Raw genomic sequence first — 17,961 nt, 5'->3', positions numbered from 1 at the left:
GGGGGGGGGGGGGGGGGGGGGGTGAGAAGTGATGAGGGAAACACCTAAAGCAGTAGGGGGGGGGGGGGGGGGGGGGAAGGCTCTGGATTAGAGGACTAGAAAGATGCTCCATGGAGGACACTTGGAAGTTGATTGGCTGGAAGGGGAAGAGCACCTCAATTGTGTAAATATTGTGTATCTGTTCCTACAGAGCACCACAGAGGTAAGGGAAGCACATAGGCAGGGCAGTCAGTGTCATAGAGGTGGAAATCACCCCCCCCCCCCCCCCACAATGTTTTAGAGTGCTTTTACACCCTTTTTTTTTTTTACAGAGAAAGAAACTGAAACTCAGTATTGTGCAAGATCAGACTATTAGTGTGCTTAAAACTCAGACACAGTTGGTCTTTAAAACATTTTCTTAATGAAAATACATTTTAGACAAAAAATATTTTACAAAGCTTTTCAATGTTTCTAAGAGTGAAAAGTATAAACCTTCTTAATATAATTTTTAAAATATAGTTTAAGTTACAACCAAAGTTTAACTGTGAACTTTGAAGTATTTTTCTATTAGAAAATCATTTGATATTAACTTTTGGTGTGTGTTTTTACAATTTAGCGATTATAAACTATTGCTCAGTGAGAATCACTCAATGGTAAAAGTTTGTTCCAGTTATGAAGTGGATGCCAAGCTACTTTCTTTGATATACTTACCTGTTAAAGAGTCTTGTGATTATTATTCATTGGGTGACATTGTTGCAAACGGACACAGTCTTGATGGGAGAATTATTAATGTCCTTGCAGCTGTGAGGTCGGTAAGTTAAAACCCCAACAAAGCCAAGTTCAATTTGGTGGGGGGAGTTCTATCATTTTATTTGTGTTTGGAAAGTAATAATCAACTGGAGTAAAATTTCCTCTGTATCTTGATGCATCCTCCGTTGAATTTAGAAAATAACACTTCTCATTAAAGGGAAAGCAGCATTTTACCTGTGAATGAGTAGCAAAATAAAATTGTATTTGAATGTTAAATGCAGTACACAGTCATAAATGATCCGCTAACTATATGAGAGCTTTTCATACTTGAGTTAAACAAAAGGCACAGATAGAAAGGGTAAATTCATTGACTTTAAGATCTCCAAGAAGTTCTTTGAAGGGGCTTAAGTTGAATAAATCAAGGAATCAATTCAGTGCGTGTTCTCAGAGCTGTCCTGAGTTGGGGGAGAGAGCGAGAAACCCACGGTGCTGCAGTAGGGGCCCTGTGAGCTAATGCATAGCATCAGGTGCTGAAAAGCAGGGCAGAACAACACTCCATGGGGTGCCAGGGAATGTCTCACCATCCTTTGCTTCCACATCTCCCTCTTACCCAATTATTGCAGCAAGTTTTGAACTCCATTGGACAGACTAGAATCACTTGGCAGGGAGCAGATTTTCACAAAATAAAGTACATAAATAAAGGGGCAAGAAGAATTTCTCAATATACAGAATGATGATAATCAGAAGACAAAAAAACGGGAAATAGATTTAGGTACTTATAGTTAATGTTGTAAGTAATTGCTAATTGCGTTTCCATATTAAATGACTGAGTGTCGACTATCCCCATGATAGGCCAACAGAGGCCTGCCTGCGTTGTTCCCCAGCCCAGCCCAGCACAGCCCAGCACAGTGCCTGCCACACAGTGAACACTCAGTATCATTCAGGATGGAGGAATAAACACCCGATATGACAGTCTTGAAAAATGGGAAAAATTCATTTCTGGGCAACTTAGGTTCAATCTTACTTAAAGGCAGGATATGATCTCTCAATTTCCCTGAAATTCCATATAATGCCATTATATCACAATGTAGTAAGGATTTTCTAAAACTCAGTATGAATATAAAACCTACAACAGCTTTTTCCATGTCCCCCTTCCTGCCTCCACCCCTTGAGTCTGGTACCACCTTTCATAGGATTATATTATTTCTTTTATTTTCATGCCTTCTTTCTCCCATTTTGCTTCCATCCCTCTTACATTTCCTTATCTTTACGTTTTTATTTAACCTGTTTTCTTCCTTCTCGCCTCTACTTAGGTCTCTTCACTTTAAAACTCCTTTTCATACAGTTTTCTTGCATGCTGTGATATGGTAGGCCTCTCTCATACTCTGGCTGTCCTTTCCTCTGACTTTCTTTCTAGATGCTCTCTTCTGCAGGCAGCTGTGACTCTTTCTTCAGATCCTTCCTAAGGAGCTCAGCCCTGACAATAGATGCATGGGTGACAGTGGCATAGGGGGCAGCTGACTGTCCATGCTTGGGCCGTTGCTGTGTGACCATCAGAGGTGCTGCTGTTCCATTGAGAACTCCCTGAGGGCACAGAAGGGCCCCTGAGTTCACCTCCACGTCCATGATCCTCTTACACCACAGTGTGGACTGAATCAGATGGTATATCAAAGCACATTCCCATGTATCCCTCATTCGATTCTCACCAGCTTGTCCCTAGGAAGGCAGCAAAGGGGGTATCAATATCCATACCTGGGCTAGCAAGACGAGGACACTGAGGCCCAGAGAGGTGAATTCATCCAATCACATTAACTCCGTGCCAGGCCCTGTGCTAAGCCATGGGGATACACAGATATTGAAAATGTACTTTCTACCCTCACTGAGTCCACATAGATGCCACCCAGGGACTTGTCATGGAGCATTTGTTCTGACATGGTGAAAAGATCCCACAGTCTTGACTTAAAGCACACATATCTGTATCTCTCTTCAATCAAAGTGTGTGACTTACAACTTAAATACACCTGGTTCAGAGATAAAAGATGCTGTTAAATCATCAAATATATATTAGTGATTCTAGCTATTTTGATATTTCTAATTTGTTGTTTAAAAGGTAAACATTTGAGTATTTCCATCAACAAATATTTAAGTACCTCTACAGCTGTAGGTGAAGAAAAATAATGATTTTCTTCAATTTCTAAGGTTGGAGAGCCAAAATACTTTACAACTTCAGACCAAAGAAAAGGCCAGAGGTGTGAAGTTAAACTCTATGATGAGACAGAGCCTTCTTTTGCAATGATATGGTAACTTCCCACATCTGTTCCAAACTGTGAAATCTGTGCTATTATCACCAAGTCAGACATTTTAATTTCATCAGGAGATGATGGATTTCATATCAGGAGAGGAGTACTGATATAGAAATGATATTTAAAAAATAAACCTTTCTCTTGTATGTTGAGTCATTACAGTCTATGATTACCTTAAATCTTTAGATGGCATGGGATTTCATAGATGGACTCTACTGTAACTTGTTTATTATTGTACTCTGTTTTGTAACAAATCGTCATTTACTAAGTCTCATTGATAAAGAACAAGCCAGACTTTCTGTGATTCCTTGGGTGGTACCCTGGAGCCAAGCCATGGAAAGATGGTAGAAAAACAAGCATTGTCACAGGCTGGGTTCTATGGGGCTCCCAGTGTGTCAGATGTGGGGCAGGGCTACATCCTGAAGCATCACAGGGTATAACATGGTATTGTTTAGACTCCAGATGCCTGGGTACCAAAGAAAGCACTTAATTTGAAACAGGGCTTCAACCTATCAAGTCCCCCGAGCAGTTTATCCATGGTGGGGGCCCTCCCTTAATGGCATGAAAAGAGTGACTTCAAAATTTTTAAACTTGTAGTCACTCAGTTCTAACTAGCCTGGAGTGACCTGGGTGATAGGAGAAGAAGGAATTGAAGGAGCAAAAGTTGTTAGAGATGAATGGTGCTGAAAGGAATGATTTTCATAGGTGTTAAATTTTCTGTGAAATAGGCAGTGTAGCCCTGCAAAATGGCAGGAGAAGCCAAAATCCTTAACTGTGCCTTGGACCGTATGGGGGATTATTAACCTCATCCATTAAGACATCCTTTTTCTGGTAAATAATGTGGTCACTGCCAGTTTTTTTCTAATGTATTTGATTTTTATCACTTCTTTTTTAACACATGCAGTTGGGATAATGAATCTATTCTACTTGCACAGAGCTGGGTGCCACGAGAAACAGGTATAATACTTCAATGATTGTGTTCAATATTTGTCATTTTTTTTATCCCCCTGTGTAATAATTTTAAAATGGCTTTTTTCCCAAACAGTAATATTTGCCTCAGATGTAAGAATAAGTTTTGACAAATTTCGGAACTGCATGACAGCAACTGTAATCTCAAAAACCATTATTACAACTAATCCAGGTAAAAAGCTATCTGAAATTTTTTATCCCTTTGGAAATGACTACATCATGTATTCTAATATTTGTGCAGTGTGTTTAAGAATGAAGCTTGGATTTCATTTGAATTAAAAGTGAAAAACTGCTTTGAAAAACTTACAATGAGCTATATCTTTGATATCTTTACAAAAGAAATGTGAAAAACCAGACCCATTTAAAAAAAAAAAATTTATTTATTTATTTTTGGCTGTGTTGGGTCTTCGTTTCTGTGTGAGGGTTTTCTCTGATTGTGGCAAGCAGGGGCCACTCTTCATCGCGGTGCGCGGGCCTCTCACTGTCGCGGCCTCTCTTGTTGCGGAGCACAGGCTCCAGATGCACAGGCTCAGTAGTTGTGTCTCATGGGCCCAGTTGGATTTGTCTGGTGGAAAAGGTTATCAAGCTTGACAGTATTAATCGTATCAAAACCTCAAGACTAAGTTAATGAGACAGATTTGAAGGATGTTGTGCGTTTGGCTCTGAAAACAGGTTCAAAGGGGAAATGTCAAAGTGTTTTGAGCAATGCTAACATCATTAGAATAAATGCCTTATTTCTCAAGGAGACAAATATAAAGGAGAATATGTATAACAGTGTGTGAATTTCAATATGCTTATTTAAATCAGTCTTATTTCTAATTTCCTGGGCTACACATGCCACGTAGAAGTTAAGAACCTCTAAATGGTTTGAGCTTTCATCCTAGCCAGCATGTCCAGGCTTCCTGCCCCGAGAGAGTTCATCAGATGGGGAAGGAAGAATTTGTCCCCCCACAGACAGTCTGGGATGACCCTGTTGTCCTTAGAGCTCTTGACAGCAGTGCCTACACCCCACCCTTCCTACCAGCTTCTGTCCCAGGATGCTCATTAATTTACAGATATTTAGTGAATGCCTTTTATTTGACAACTACTGAGGTAACTTTAACACTTTCTGGAACAAGGAAGTACATGAGTGGATGAATGCTCAGATGGATGGAAGGATAGTCACTATAACTGAAGTACAGAAATGAAAAGGCAAAACCCCTGTCTGGGATTCCAGTCTAGTTCTGAGAAAGAACCAACAGTGATAAGACTTGTGGTACAACAGGACGAGGAGGAAGAAACCCTGACTCTGTCCAGGGGAGTCAGGGGGTCCAAGCATTGGCAGGACGGTTTGCAGAATGTTGGAGATGGTGAGGGAGGGCTGAAGACAAGCAGGTGTTAGAGGTTGGGGCTTGGAGTTGAAGGGTGTCAGAGTTAGAGAGCCCCTCTTCAAAATCAGATTCGTGCCTTCTGGCACATTATCTCACTATTCCTGAGGATACTCATGTCCCAAATTGAGGAGCAAGTTTTTTTTTTTTTTTAAGTATTTTATTTATTTATTTGGCTGCTTCGGGTCTTCGTTGTGGCACGTGGGGTTTTTAGGTGCAGCACGCAGGCTTATTTCTGGTTGTAGCGCACAGCTCCAGAGCACACAAGCTCTCTAGTTGTGGCACACAGACTCTCTAATTGTGGTGCGCAGGCTCCAGAGCACACAGGCAGGCTTCTCTCCAGTTGTGTCGCGTGGGCTCTAGAGCACTCAGGCTCAGTAGTTGTGGTGCGCGGGCTTAGTTGCCCCGTGGCATGTGGGATCTTAGTTCCCTGACCAGGGATCAAACCCACATCCCTTGCATTGGAAGGCAGATTCTTAACCACTGGACCACCAGGGAAGTCCCGAGAAGCAAGGTCTTTTTTTTTTTTAATTATAAGAATCTTTTAAAAAATCTTTTTATTTATTTATTTTTGGCTGCATTGGGCTTTCTGTAGTTGTGGCTAGCGGGGGGCTACTCTCTGTTGCGGTGCACAGGCTTCTCATTGCGGTGGCTTCTCTTCTTGTGGAGCATGGGCTCTAGCCACATGGGCTTTAGTAGCTGTGGCACGTGGGCTCAGTAGTTGTGGCTCACGGACTCCAGAGAGCAGGCTCAGTAGTTGTAGCACACGGTTTTAGTTGCTCCGCGGCCTGTGGGATCTTCCCGGACCAGGGATCAAACCCGTGTCCCCTGCATTGGCAGGCAGATTCCTAACCACTGTGCCACCAGGCAAGTCTGGAGCAAGCTTTTTAAACAACCTTAAAAATTTTTTTTTCTGACTAGAAAAGAAATACATATAAAATTCAAAAAATACATAAAAGCATAAAAAGGAAGATCAGCTGTAAATTCACCATCTCATAAGAGATAATCATTTCTTTGATAGATATTCTTCCAGATAATTTTGCTTATGTATCTTTTTTAAAATGAAAGGGAATTGTATGACAATGTTTTGTAAGCTGCTCTTTAAACTCATGATATCTGGTGTACATCTCTCTGTGTTAATGGAGCACCCCATCACATTGTCAATGGCTTTGTAATATTGTGTTTGATTGTATTCTTATACGTCTTCACTTTTTACTGGTAAAAATAATTTTGGATCATTTACAGTGATTTAAAAAATAATCAGTTTGCTGTTTACTTATTATGCATTTTCAATTAAGATACACCAGAAGCTAACATCCTATTGAATTTTATAAGAGAAAATAAAGAAGCGAATCTTCTGGATGATGAAATTGACAGTTATTTGAAAGAATCCACAAGTTGTAAGTGACCTTTAAATATTATTTGAATTTTTAAAAGGCCAGAATTTGGGCCTGTAAAGTTACTTAGTAAAAGATATTGTATTCTTATTATGTAACTGCTACACTTCCACTTTTTATTTATTTATTTTTGGCTGTGTTGGGTCTTTGTTTCTGTGCGAGGGCTTTCTCCAGTTGCGGAGAGCGGGGGCCACTCTTCGTCGCAGTGCGCGGGCCTCTTACTGTCGCGGCCTCTCCCGTTCCGGAGCACAGCCTCCAGACGAGCAGGCTCAGTAGTTGTGGCTCACGGTCTTAGTTGCTCCGCGGCATGTGGGATCTTCCCAGACCAGGGCTCAAACCCATGTTCCCTGCATTGGCAGGCAGATTCTTAACCACTGCGCCACCCAGGGAAGCCCTATACTTCCACTTTTTAAAAGGTAGTTTAAAACTTTTGGAGGCTTATATAACCTTTTGCCGATCTGATGAGAGCTATGACCCTTTCCCCAGAAAAGTAGCTGTACCCACACATAGAATTTTGCATAAAATGTCATGTGTTCACAGACCCCAGACTGAAGCTTGACTTTAAAAGGGATGCTGGGACTTCCCTGTTAGGCCAGTGGTTAAGACTCCATGCTTCCAAAGCAGGGGGCGTGAGTTCTATCTCTGGTTGGGGAGCTAAGATCCCACATGCCTCGTGGTGTGGCCAAAAAAAAAAAAAGGGATGTGGTTTGTTGCTGTCTGTGGCTTATGCTTAGACACTCAGGAGAATGGCGGAAAGCAGAGGGAAAACTTCAATCATTTCCTGAAGGCACGTTCTTGTAACTTCATCCTAGGAGATGAAATACTTCCTAATAATTCCTCTAGAGAGAGTAACAATTGAATTAAGCATGAAATAAGTTATGCTGCAAGTCACATTAACTTGTAAAAGAAGAACTTTGTTATGCTTTCCTGGAGGATATTTAACATGTTTCCTTTCTTTCTTTCTTTTTGTTTTTTTTGTTTTGTCTTGCTCTGTTTTGTTTTTCGGCTGCACGGCGTGGCTTTTGGGGAACTAAGCCACGTGGTGCAGCCAAAAATAAATATAGTCTCTTCACCATTTAAAAAATTGATTGACTTGTCTTTTTCTTATTTATTTTTAAGAATCCTTTAGATATTCTGGATATGAATCCTTTATCTCCTTATAGATTGCTAGCATCTCCCACTCTATGGCTTGCCTTTTCATTCTTTTAATGGAATCTTCTGATGATCAGAAATTATTCATTTTAATAAAGACTAATTTCTCATTCTTTTCCTTTTTTGCTTTTATGTCCTTCTATATAAGCAGTTTTAATATATCATATATAATAATTTTTCTATTACATAACTTAAGCTACTACGTATTCTCATTTGAGCTTTGTAGCTTTTCTATTTGGATATAATCCTTTGGAGTTCTTAGAATATATTTAGAACTTCCATGACTTTTCTTTTTTTTTAGTAAATACAATAGTTGATGTCTATACAGTTGAACAATTAAAGGTAAAAGCTTTGAAGAATGAAGGAAAAGCTGATCCTATCTATGGAATTCTTTATGCTTACATTTCTACACTGAACATTGATGATGAAACTACAAAAGTAGTTCGAAATAGATGGTAAGCAACCAAATTACTTTTAGAAAGTTCATTCTTGTAAGAAATAAAAACAGTTAGTGTTAATATATATATATATTTTTTTTTTTGGTACATGGGCCTCTCACTGTTGTGGCCTCTCCAGTTGCGGAGCACAGCCTCCAGACGCGCAGGCTCAGCGGCCATGGCTCACGGGTCCAGCCGTTCCGCGGCATGTGGGATCTTCCCGGACCAGGGCACGAACCCGTGTCCCCTGCATTGGCAGGTGGACTCTTAACCACTGTGCCACCAGGGAAGCCCCCTTGTTAATAAATTTTAAACTCTAATAAAGTTAAGCTATTATTTGACATAATAGTGGTTATGCATTATGCATAAGTGGTTATGCATTTGACAAACTATTTAGATTCAAAATTATAATTGCCTTTTAAAGCAAAATTTAATTTACTGTGTTTCAGCAACCCTAAAATAGAAAGATATAATAATGTCGAAACTTTTAGCTGGGATAAGAAACTATTGTTTTATGACAATTCGAAAATTATTTTGGTGACCACATCCTATAGCAATACAAGTAATAGCATTTTAATAAATTATTTCAACTGAAGAATATGATTTCCAACCTCTCCTAGGTCAAAGTTAGTATCTACTTGCATAGAAAAGTAAACCCAAGTAGATTTAATAATCTTAGCCAAAAAATGCTTGGTAAGAAAATTCTAAAATGTTATTGTGAAAGCCTCCCTATGGATTTATAATTGACATTTTTATTGACATAGTTCTAGATTCACATGGCACTGTAAGAAATAATATATAAACTGTACACTTTGTCCAGTTTCCCCCAATGGTAACATTTTGCAAAACTATAGCATCACATCATAGACAGTAATGACATTAATTAAATCCACTGATCTTATTCAGATTTCCCCAGATTAATATGCATCGTGTGTATGTGAAATTTCATATAGTTTTATCATGTATGAAATGATAAACCACCACAATCAAGAAATTGACCTATGGATTTTTAAAACATTGTATGATTTGGTGTTAAAGTTGAAAAAAACTAATGTAGAGGCTGTTGCGTAAGGCAGGTGTTTATTTTTTGAAAAATATTTTTCAAAAATTAAAAAAAATGTTATTGTCTCCCTTATTTTTCCTACATCTTTAATATTGATATCTGAGGAAAAGTATCTAAAATTTAATTCAAAAGTGATCTGTGGCTTACAAGAAACCAGTATCTTCAGATCATTCCCTCTGCTTGAGAAATTTGAATTAGTCTTTGCCTATTCAAATTGGCAAAGTAATGACTGCTTCAAAAATATAGAAGAGCATGGAATTACCCCTTAAAGAGAGGAGAATGTGTCACTAGCAGTACTAGCAGCATTTAGAGTGTGAACCTCCCCAACCCTCAGGTTATTCTGTGGATGTACAGAGGACTTAGTACAGGACCAAGTGAGCATTCATGGAACCCAGGCTTTCTAGGCACAAGACAGGATTCCTGCCCTCAAACTCTGAGCCAGGAGATAAACAAACATACCTGCAATAACATGGAATAGGATGTGATAGGGTGTAAGTTCGTGCTGAAGTGTAAGTTGTGCAGCTGTTCAGAGAAGGGAGGGTGTGGGGCTGGGGTGCAAGTGAGGAAGGCCCCAGTGGGGGAGTGATCCTGGGCAAGAACCCCAGCATGGGGGAAAGTAGGAGGCAGAACTGTGAGAGGACTGGATTGTCCCAGTTTCCGAAGCAGGAATACTGAAAATGAGGTTGACTGCATAGAAAGCATGTTGTATTGCTGTGCATTTTTCCTTGTTATTTCGTAGGTCTGTTTTGTACCCTGCTCAGCACTGAGCACTCTGTAATTACTTGCTCTGTAAATATTCCAGATGCTGACTTAGGCTAAAAGTCTAAGTGATAATTCTTCTGCTAGAGATCAGATTTGTCACTTAGGGCCTTCACATTCTATCTTGTCTTTGTTTCTTTTCAGTTCAGGCTGTGGTTACATTATAAATGAAGCATCCAGCACTTGTACAACTTGCAACAAAGATTCTTCAGAATTTAAATCAGTTTTTCGCAGCTTCCATATGCTAATTGATCTTACTGATCACACAGGTACCCTCCACTCCTGTAGTCTCACAGGAAGTGTTGCTGAGGAGACTTTGGGCTTCACGGTAAATAATAAAAAGGAAAATATGTTTAGAAATACTTCCAAATTGAATTCGCTTCCCCAAACATATAGGTTATTTTGGTGAACATTTGATAGAAATTAATTCATTAATAAAGAGGTCTGGGAAAAATCAATCTTGACTTAAACACACATTGTTTTAATGAACAAATAATTACATATTGCATATTAAAATCCTAGCTAACATTAACTGTTAGGAATAACAAGAGACGTCCTTGGTGACAGTGGAGAATAAACATGACATTTTATATAGTCAAATAACAATGGGCAAAACAACACCTTGGAGACACTGAGCAGGGTCCTCTGTGAGGAGGGTTTGGCAGTATTTCACCTACCCAGGTGTATAAGGTCAGCCATGAGCTCTTCCTCAGTCTGCCCCATAGCACAGCAGCAGAGATTAGCTTGTGTGCTTGATGTTAGGTTTGATGTTTTTTATTGTTAGAACCCGCTCATGAAGTTTACCATTAAGCCTCAGTGGTTTCCACTTTGTTAAGGGGGGCTTTCTGTGCCGAGCCACCTGGCTGGCTTCAGACATTCAGTTTAGAGCCTTTCTATCTAGCCTTATCTCCTCCGTCAAGAGAATTGACCTGTAATTACTATGGATAAATTCCATTTCCAGTGAGCAAATTTGTTTTACATTATTGTCAAGATGAGTTATCTATATATTCTTTGGAAATATTTGTTTAATTTTTTTATCCAGGTAAATGAGTTTCTTGCAATGACGGATGAACAGAAAACAGCATTAAAGTGGCAGTTTCTTTTGGAAAGAAGCAAAATTTATGTAAAGGTTAGTGCATTTTATAGTACTATATTATTCTTTTTTTAAACATATTTATTTGGTTGCGCCAGGTTTTAGTTGTGGCAGGCAGGCTCCTTAGTTGTGGCCTGTGAACTCTTAGTTGTGGCATGCATGTGAGATCTAGTTCCCTGACCAGGGATTGAACCCGGGCCCCCTGCACTGGGAGTGCGGGCTCTTAACAACTGTGCCACCAGGGAAGTCCCAGTACTATGTTATTCTATATGTTCAAGCAATAAGAAAATCCTGGAGTATGATGTAATAAATTAGGGAATTTATTATATTTTTAATAAACTTTTTTATTTTTATTTATTTTTGGCTGCATTGGGTCTTCGTTGCTGCGTGCAGGCTTTCTCTGGTTGCAGCGAGCGGGGGCTACTCTTTCTTGCGGTACACGGGCTTCTCATTGCGGTGGCTTCTCTTGTTGCAGAGCATGGGCTCTAGGTGCGCGGGCTTCAGTAGTTGTGGCACGTGGGCTTAGTAGTTGTGGCGCACGGGCTTAGTTGCTCCGTGGCATGTAGGATCCTCCCAGACCAGGGCTCAAACCCGTGTCCCCTGCACTGGCAGGCAGATTCTTAACCACTGCGCCACCAGGGAAACCCGGGAATTTGTTATTTTTAATAATGCCCAGTTCCCAGATGTGCAGAAGGATTTGGCTACCATAGAAACAGTGGAAGTAATCAGCTTTTTTCATATAGTATAAAGAAGTTATAAATGATGCAAAATAAAAAGACCAACAAAGAAAATATTAACTCCGTTAATGTTAACTCCAAGGCTAGGAACTGGGCTTTAGAGTCAAAGCTGGGTCCCCCCCCGCCCCCATGTGCAATGCTCCTCACTTCAGTGAGCAGTATTCAATAGCAAGTTAAATGCTGCGGTGAGACAGACTTGGGTTTGACTCCCAGTCCCACCATTCCTCAGCCTGTGTGACTGGTTAATTAAGCCTGGGAGGTTAATTAACTTCTCTAAGCCTCTAAAATTCTGTGCTCCTACAACTCTGATCAGAGCAGACTCCCGCAGCAATAGCAACACTTCAGTGTTGGAAGGCCACAGAACCTTAGTGTTAAAAGTGTAAAATGGGCAGTGGGACAAACTCCCCTTGTTTTGCAAATGAGGAAAATAGGACCAAGAAATGTTGCTTCTTGCCCCAGGTCACAGGTGAGATAGGGCTACACAGTCTACATTATTTCAGATATTTCCTCTTTTACACTCTTAAAAATTTTTGAGCTCTTAAGTGAGTTATATCTGTCAACATTTATTGTACTAGAACTTAACATTGAGAAAAATTTTAAATGTATTCATGAGCACACATTCTTTTAGCAGTTAGAACAATGATATCTCATGTCATGTAGTCTCGAAAACTACAGTGCACTCTGGTGAAAGAATGAGAGTAAGAAAGGCAAAGAGCATTTTCGTATTATTATGAAGATAGCTCTGATCTCATGGATACCCTGAAAGAGTCTTTGAGAACACTGGGTCTGCTCCATCTCAGCCTCGTAAGCAGGTTTTCCCATTTTCCTGTGGCTTCCTTTCCTTGCAGCCTCAAGCATATCTGAATAGATTACAGACATGGAGTCACCAATGGCCTCAACAATATTTCTAGGACCTCAGTTTGAGGCCTCTTCATTACTAGGCCAAAGGGGGAAAATTACAGTAATAAACTGCATCTCTTCCACCATTTGCATGAATCCACCTAAATACTGTATACTGTCTATACCCAAATCAGCATATACTCAGATCCTTGTCCAACTTTGTGGTTTCCCTCCAAACAGGAGGTACCAGTTGCTCTGAGTTTGATCAATTTAAATTCATGGTAACTTATTTATAGTTTCCCAAACTTGATTCAAATATAGCAACAAATTGCTCTCAAGTAAATGGATATTGTACCTTTCCAAAGAATATGTTAAAAAGATATTTGTCAGATTTAACAAAGATTTCAAGCAGGTAGTGGTTATATCACAAAATGTAATAAACATTGTGAGCCTCAAATACAATTTCAATTGTTATAAATCAGTTAAAACAGAACATGTAATTTAGAAAATAAGAACTTACATTGCTCTGCTAATAAGATAAAAACAAAGGATTTCCATATAGGACATTTTGTATATTTATCATATTTCAATTAAAAATAATGGCTACTTAAAGTGGTTCATTTGGAGGGATTTCAAAGTGAGTTATTCATTTCAATGTTTTAAAACACATAGTGATATTAGTATCACAGATCCTTGTAAGATCTGATATTAATGTTAAAGAATAATTTTCAAAAAGGTTAAATTGACTCATACAAAATAAAATGAATACATGTCAAAGATTTAATTCAATTCATTAATTAATGAAGGAAATTAAAGTGCCTAGCTGATGTGTCCTTCCACTCTATACTAAATAAAATGTTGGTGAGAGTGCTTTGTAAATTGTAAAAAGTGAGACATCATTATTAATCAACCGCATCATGATATTGTTGTGCTCTAACAGGTCACGTTACTGCTGCGGGTTCACGTCTGTCACAATTGGTTGTTTGAACACACTTTAAGCCCTTTTTTCTACATGTTGGATTTGAAATGCCAACTTTCCTACCTGGGAAAAAGGTCATGAAAAATTGATGTGGATTTTTACAAAATTACTGTCAGAAGCCAGATCTATAATTTTTCTCCCAACTCTGCCTGAGACTGGAACTCTTTCCATTGTCTTACAGCTTTAATTGAAGTATTTGTTCATATCTGTAAAGAAAACTCATTGCTGTTCTCTATTTGTGGTCGTTGGTTTTCAGCGTTGTATACCAGGTGATTTTAGAAACTAACTCTCTTTTTCTCCCTGCAGTTTTTTTTATCTCATAGAGCAAGGAGTGGACTGAGAGTGAGTGTGCTCTCCTGTAAGCTCGCAGATCCTATCGAGGCAAGTAGGAACTTGTCTGGACAAGGAAATATTTAAAAACCAGACGTCATTTTAAACTCTGGAAAAGAATACAAGTTTTAACTGCCTTTAAAGTGGAAAATGAGTTTGAAAATTACAGATAAAATTGTATTTTGTTCAAATGTGGTGAGAATGTTTCTGTAAATTGTTATTCTGTTTCCCCCTGGAGTTGGTTAAGAGTAAATCCTAAAATCCCCCTCTTATTCAAGTTCATTTCTTAGAAGGCTTTTTCTACTGGCTTTGCCCTCTCTCTCTTCCCAAGTTGGAAAATGTTTGCATGAATTAATAAACAAGTTTAATCTTTCCCACAGATATGAATGATTTTTCTTAAGCCCCTTTCCTGTTTGTCTTGTTTGCCTGGAGAAAGATCAGAACCTATAAAAACAACGTGGCCATGGCTCAGACTACTTTGCTGGAGCTGATGGGCACAGACGACCGGTTCTCCCAGTGCCGGGTGGGGACGGCAGAAGTCCATGGGTGATGCTGTACAACTGTTTTGATCACTGTAGAGCTTTTCTAGTCGGTTGCTTTCTCTGATGACACATCAGAGCTACCCAATGCTTGTGAAGGCTTGCTGACTCAGGCTTGACATTTGTGAGTCTGAATCAACTCGGGGAAGACCAGCTTCAGAAGTTTCACAAGCGGTGACGAGTCTTAGGAACTTGGAAGGGTGGGTGACCTGCTCTGCTTTGACAGGGCGACGGCCCCTCCACTTCAGCTGCCTTTGCAGCAGCCCCAGAGTGCTCTGCTCAGCTCCACACCATCTCCGGTCACTGGTCACTTGCTTCAGGGCAAAGACCCACCACTGCGGTAAGTGTTGATCCACAGTGTGGGAGGTTTGTCCAGCGTAATTTGGGTCTGGCACTTCAAAGGCTACACTTCACCCACCACAGGAGTGAAAAAAGAAAAAGTAAGTGAACGAAATTCTTTTATAAAGCTGGTGTTGGGAGATAAACTTATCTTGTCAGTAATGTTTTCTCTGGCTTTAACCATATGCAGCCATGGGGGAGGGATATGAGTTGACACTTAGTGTGTCTAAATTGTGGTAATAAATGAAGTAATGAAGATCTTGATCATAGCTGTGCAAATATCAAGTGTACCTGATGAAGGGCTTCCTTCCTTTCTCCCTCGGCGAGGGGATAGGTGTGTTAATCAGGGTGAATTGTGAAGGTGGACAGGGAAGGAAGGAAGGAGAGTGGTGCAGGGACAAGGATGCCTGGCCCAGATAGTGTGTCCGGCGCTGCTGTGCCAGGCCTCCTGGGGCTCTGACCTCCAGCAGCAGGTCTCAAAGTGCCAACACCTGGCACTTTGGGTGCCAGAACCAGCTGTCTGGGCTCCTATAGTCCATGGCCCTCAGCTGCTCTGGATGTTTCACCACTAGCCTCAACTGCATAATACAGGTACAAAATACCAGCATTCTCAAAGTAGGTGCATATGCAGTACTCAGTGTTGCCTAACCAAGGCCTATGAAGGCCTAGTGGGCAGCAGAGGGCTCTGCATGACTTCCTCACTGCTACCATGGTGACCTCTCAGTCTGCTGGCATTTAACCAAGGAGACCCCATGCCTGTCACTAGAGGGACATCACAGTTGCTTATTTCATCTGATGAAATTGGAATCTACAGGGCTAGCTGTCATGCCACACTGAATCAGAGGTGCTTCACAGAGCTTACTTAACTTACACATTCACAGAATGAAGATTACAAACGGGTCAGTATCTAAAATTTGGCTGTAGATTAGCCAGAATGCAGGTACTTGAAGTATCAATGAAAGAAAGAAGCATTCTGCCCCATCAACACAAAATCTACAACTCCCTGTCCAGGATCTCTATTTCTCTGCTGCTCTCCAGAAGCTGCTTTTCCTGGTCCTAGTGACTTCTGATCTACATGTTTTATATTGCTTTATATAAATAGTTTGGTGACTATATAATTTTTCCTAATCTTCTATTAGTGGTTCATTTAAATACAGTTTTCCTTTCCTAATTCTGCTTTGGTGAGGGTTTTTGTTGTTGTGGTTCAATACTCTGTACGTGGCAGAAACGCAATATATATTTATCCACCTATTACTCATCTTGAGGAACCCTGGAGTTGTTTTTGCTTTTTAAATATTTTTTATCATAAAGTTTTGTGTGTTTATTGTAGAAAAATTAGAGAAAATGATAAAAAAAAAAAGGAAAAGGAAAGAAAAGAAAACCCATAATCTCCCATCCCAATTTTTTTAAACTGGTAGGAAATATATTCTTTTCTTATAAATGTGTTTTTGTTTTGTTTTTTTATTGTGGTAAAATATACATCACATAAAATTTACCATTTTGACCATTTTTAAGTGTACAATTGAGTGGCATTAAAGTACATTCACAATTTTGTGTAAACATCACCACTATCCATTTCCAGAAATTTTTAATCATCACAAATTGAAATTCTGTACACATTAAGACAATAACTCCCCATTTCCCCCTCCCCCAGTTTCTGATAACCTCTAATCTACTTGGTCTCTATGAGTTTACCTATTCTTGGTACCTGATATACATGGAATCATACAATATTTGTCCTTTTGTGTCTAGCTTATTTTTCTGAGCATAATGTTTTCAAGGTTCATCCATGTTATAACATGTCAGAATTTCATTCCTTTTTATGGCTGAGTAGTATGTATGAATTGGATAAATGTACCACCTTTTGTTTATCTATTAATATCTTGGTGGACAATTGGGCTGTTCCACCTTTTGGCTATTGTGATTAGCCAATCATAGCTACTTGAACATCTGTGTACAAGCATCCACATTTTTGTAAACGTTTTTCCTGAGTTTTTATCATCTCTCTATCTATGTTAGAGCATATAATTTATAAAATAAAACCAAAAAATTAAAAACATATGATTTACAAATACAGGTTATACTATAACCTGCTTTTATACTTAATAATTTATAATAAACTTTTCATGCCATTAAATATTCTACATAATTTCAATAGCTACATATTATTTTATTATATGAGTATATGATAGTGAATGTAATCAATCTAATAACATTTGACATTTAAAATGTTTCACATTTTTTGCTATTACAAATGATGGCTATAGCTAAATCTTTGGCCACATTTTTTTTTTTTGCGATACGCGGGCCTCTCACTGTTGTGGCCTCTCCCGTTGCAGAGCACAGCCTCCGGACGCACAGGCTCAGCGGCCATGGCTCATGGGCCCAGCCGCTCCACGGCAAGTGGGATCTTCCCAGACCAGGGCACGAACCCGTGTCCCCTGCATTGGCAGGTGGACTCTCAACCACTGCGCCACCAGGAAAGCCCCACATTCTTAATTATTTCTTTGGGATAAGTTTCTAGATATTAAATTGTTGCAACAATGTTACATTATTGAATACTTTTTAATGTGATGGATTTTGTAATAAGCACTTTATTTATATTATCTGATTTATGCAATTACTGTTATTTTGCCCACTTTACAGATGGGACATGAAGGCCAAGTTAGAGGAGGTAGATGTGGAGGTGGCTGAGTGGGCAGGCTCTGTGGCTGCAGGCTCAACCCCGTCTGCTACTCCCAGGATGGACTCCAGCTCTAAGCTTCTCCACATTTGTGGTTTCCCCTTTGGTAAGTGGGGATAATAATATACCAACTCCTGTGGGCAACTGTTAAGACTAAATAAGTTAGTATATGTAAAGTGCTTAGACTCATGTACTTAGTATATGATCAATAAGTACCAGTTATTGTAAATGTCGAGGTATAGCAA

At 39.5% G+C, this 17,961-nt stretch overlaps 1 protein-coding gene across 6 annotated transcripts in view; it reads left to right on the top strand.

The window, feature by feature from the left end:
• Positions 1–17,961, top strand: part of MEIOB (meiosis specific with OB-fold) — a 35,453-nt gene that overhangs the window by 14,725 nt on the left and 2,767 nt on the right. Inside the window, exons 6-15 of one of the 6 annotated variants that reach the window (XR_003793203.1) lie at positions 596–791; positions 2,929–3,029; positions 3,937–3,989; positions 4,078–4,173; positions 6,667–6,768; positions 8,219–8,372; positions 10,321–10,504; positions 11,219–11,305; positions 14,132–15,034; positions 17,680–17,822. Coding sequence is in view for 1 of the 6 variants with exons in the window: in XM_029221004.1 (XP_029076837.1) it covers positions 596–791; positions 2,929–3,029; positions 3,937–3,989; positions 4,078–4,173; positions 6,667–6,768; positions 8,219–8,372; positions 10,446–10,464 (721 nt within the window). In the remaining 5 variants the exon portion in view is untranslated. Of the gene's footprint in view, positions 1–595; positions 1,502–2,928; positions 3,030–3,936; positions 3,990–4,077; positions 4,174–6,666; positions 6,769–8,218; positions 8,373–10,320; positions 10,505–11,218; positions 11,306–14,131; positions 17,823–17,961 lie in introns of those variants that run through there. The other 5 variants (XR_003793202.1, XR_003793206.1, XR_003793205.1 and 2 more) reach the window with 5 other exon arrangements.

This window comes from Monodon monoceros, unplaced genomic scaffold (genome assembly GCF_005190385.1).
Source record: "Monodon monoceros isolate NGI ecotype Baffin Bay Population unplaced genomic scaffold, NGI_Narwhal_1 Super_Scaffold_13, whole genome shotgun sequence".
In the NCBI taxonomy this organism is placed as follows: domain Eukaryota; kingdom Metazoa; phylum Chordata; class Mammalia; order Artiodactyla; family Monodontidae; genus Monodon; species Monodon monoceros.
Note: the sequence above shows the minus strand (reverse complement) of the source record. Positions and strands in the feature narration are given on the sequence as shown.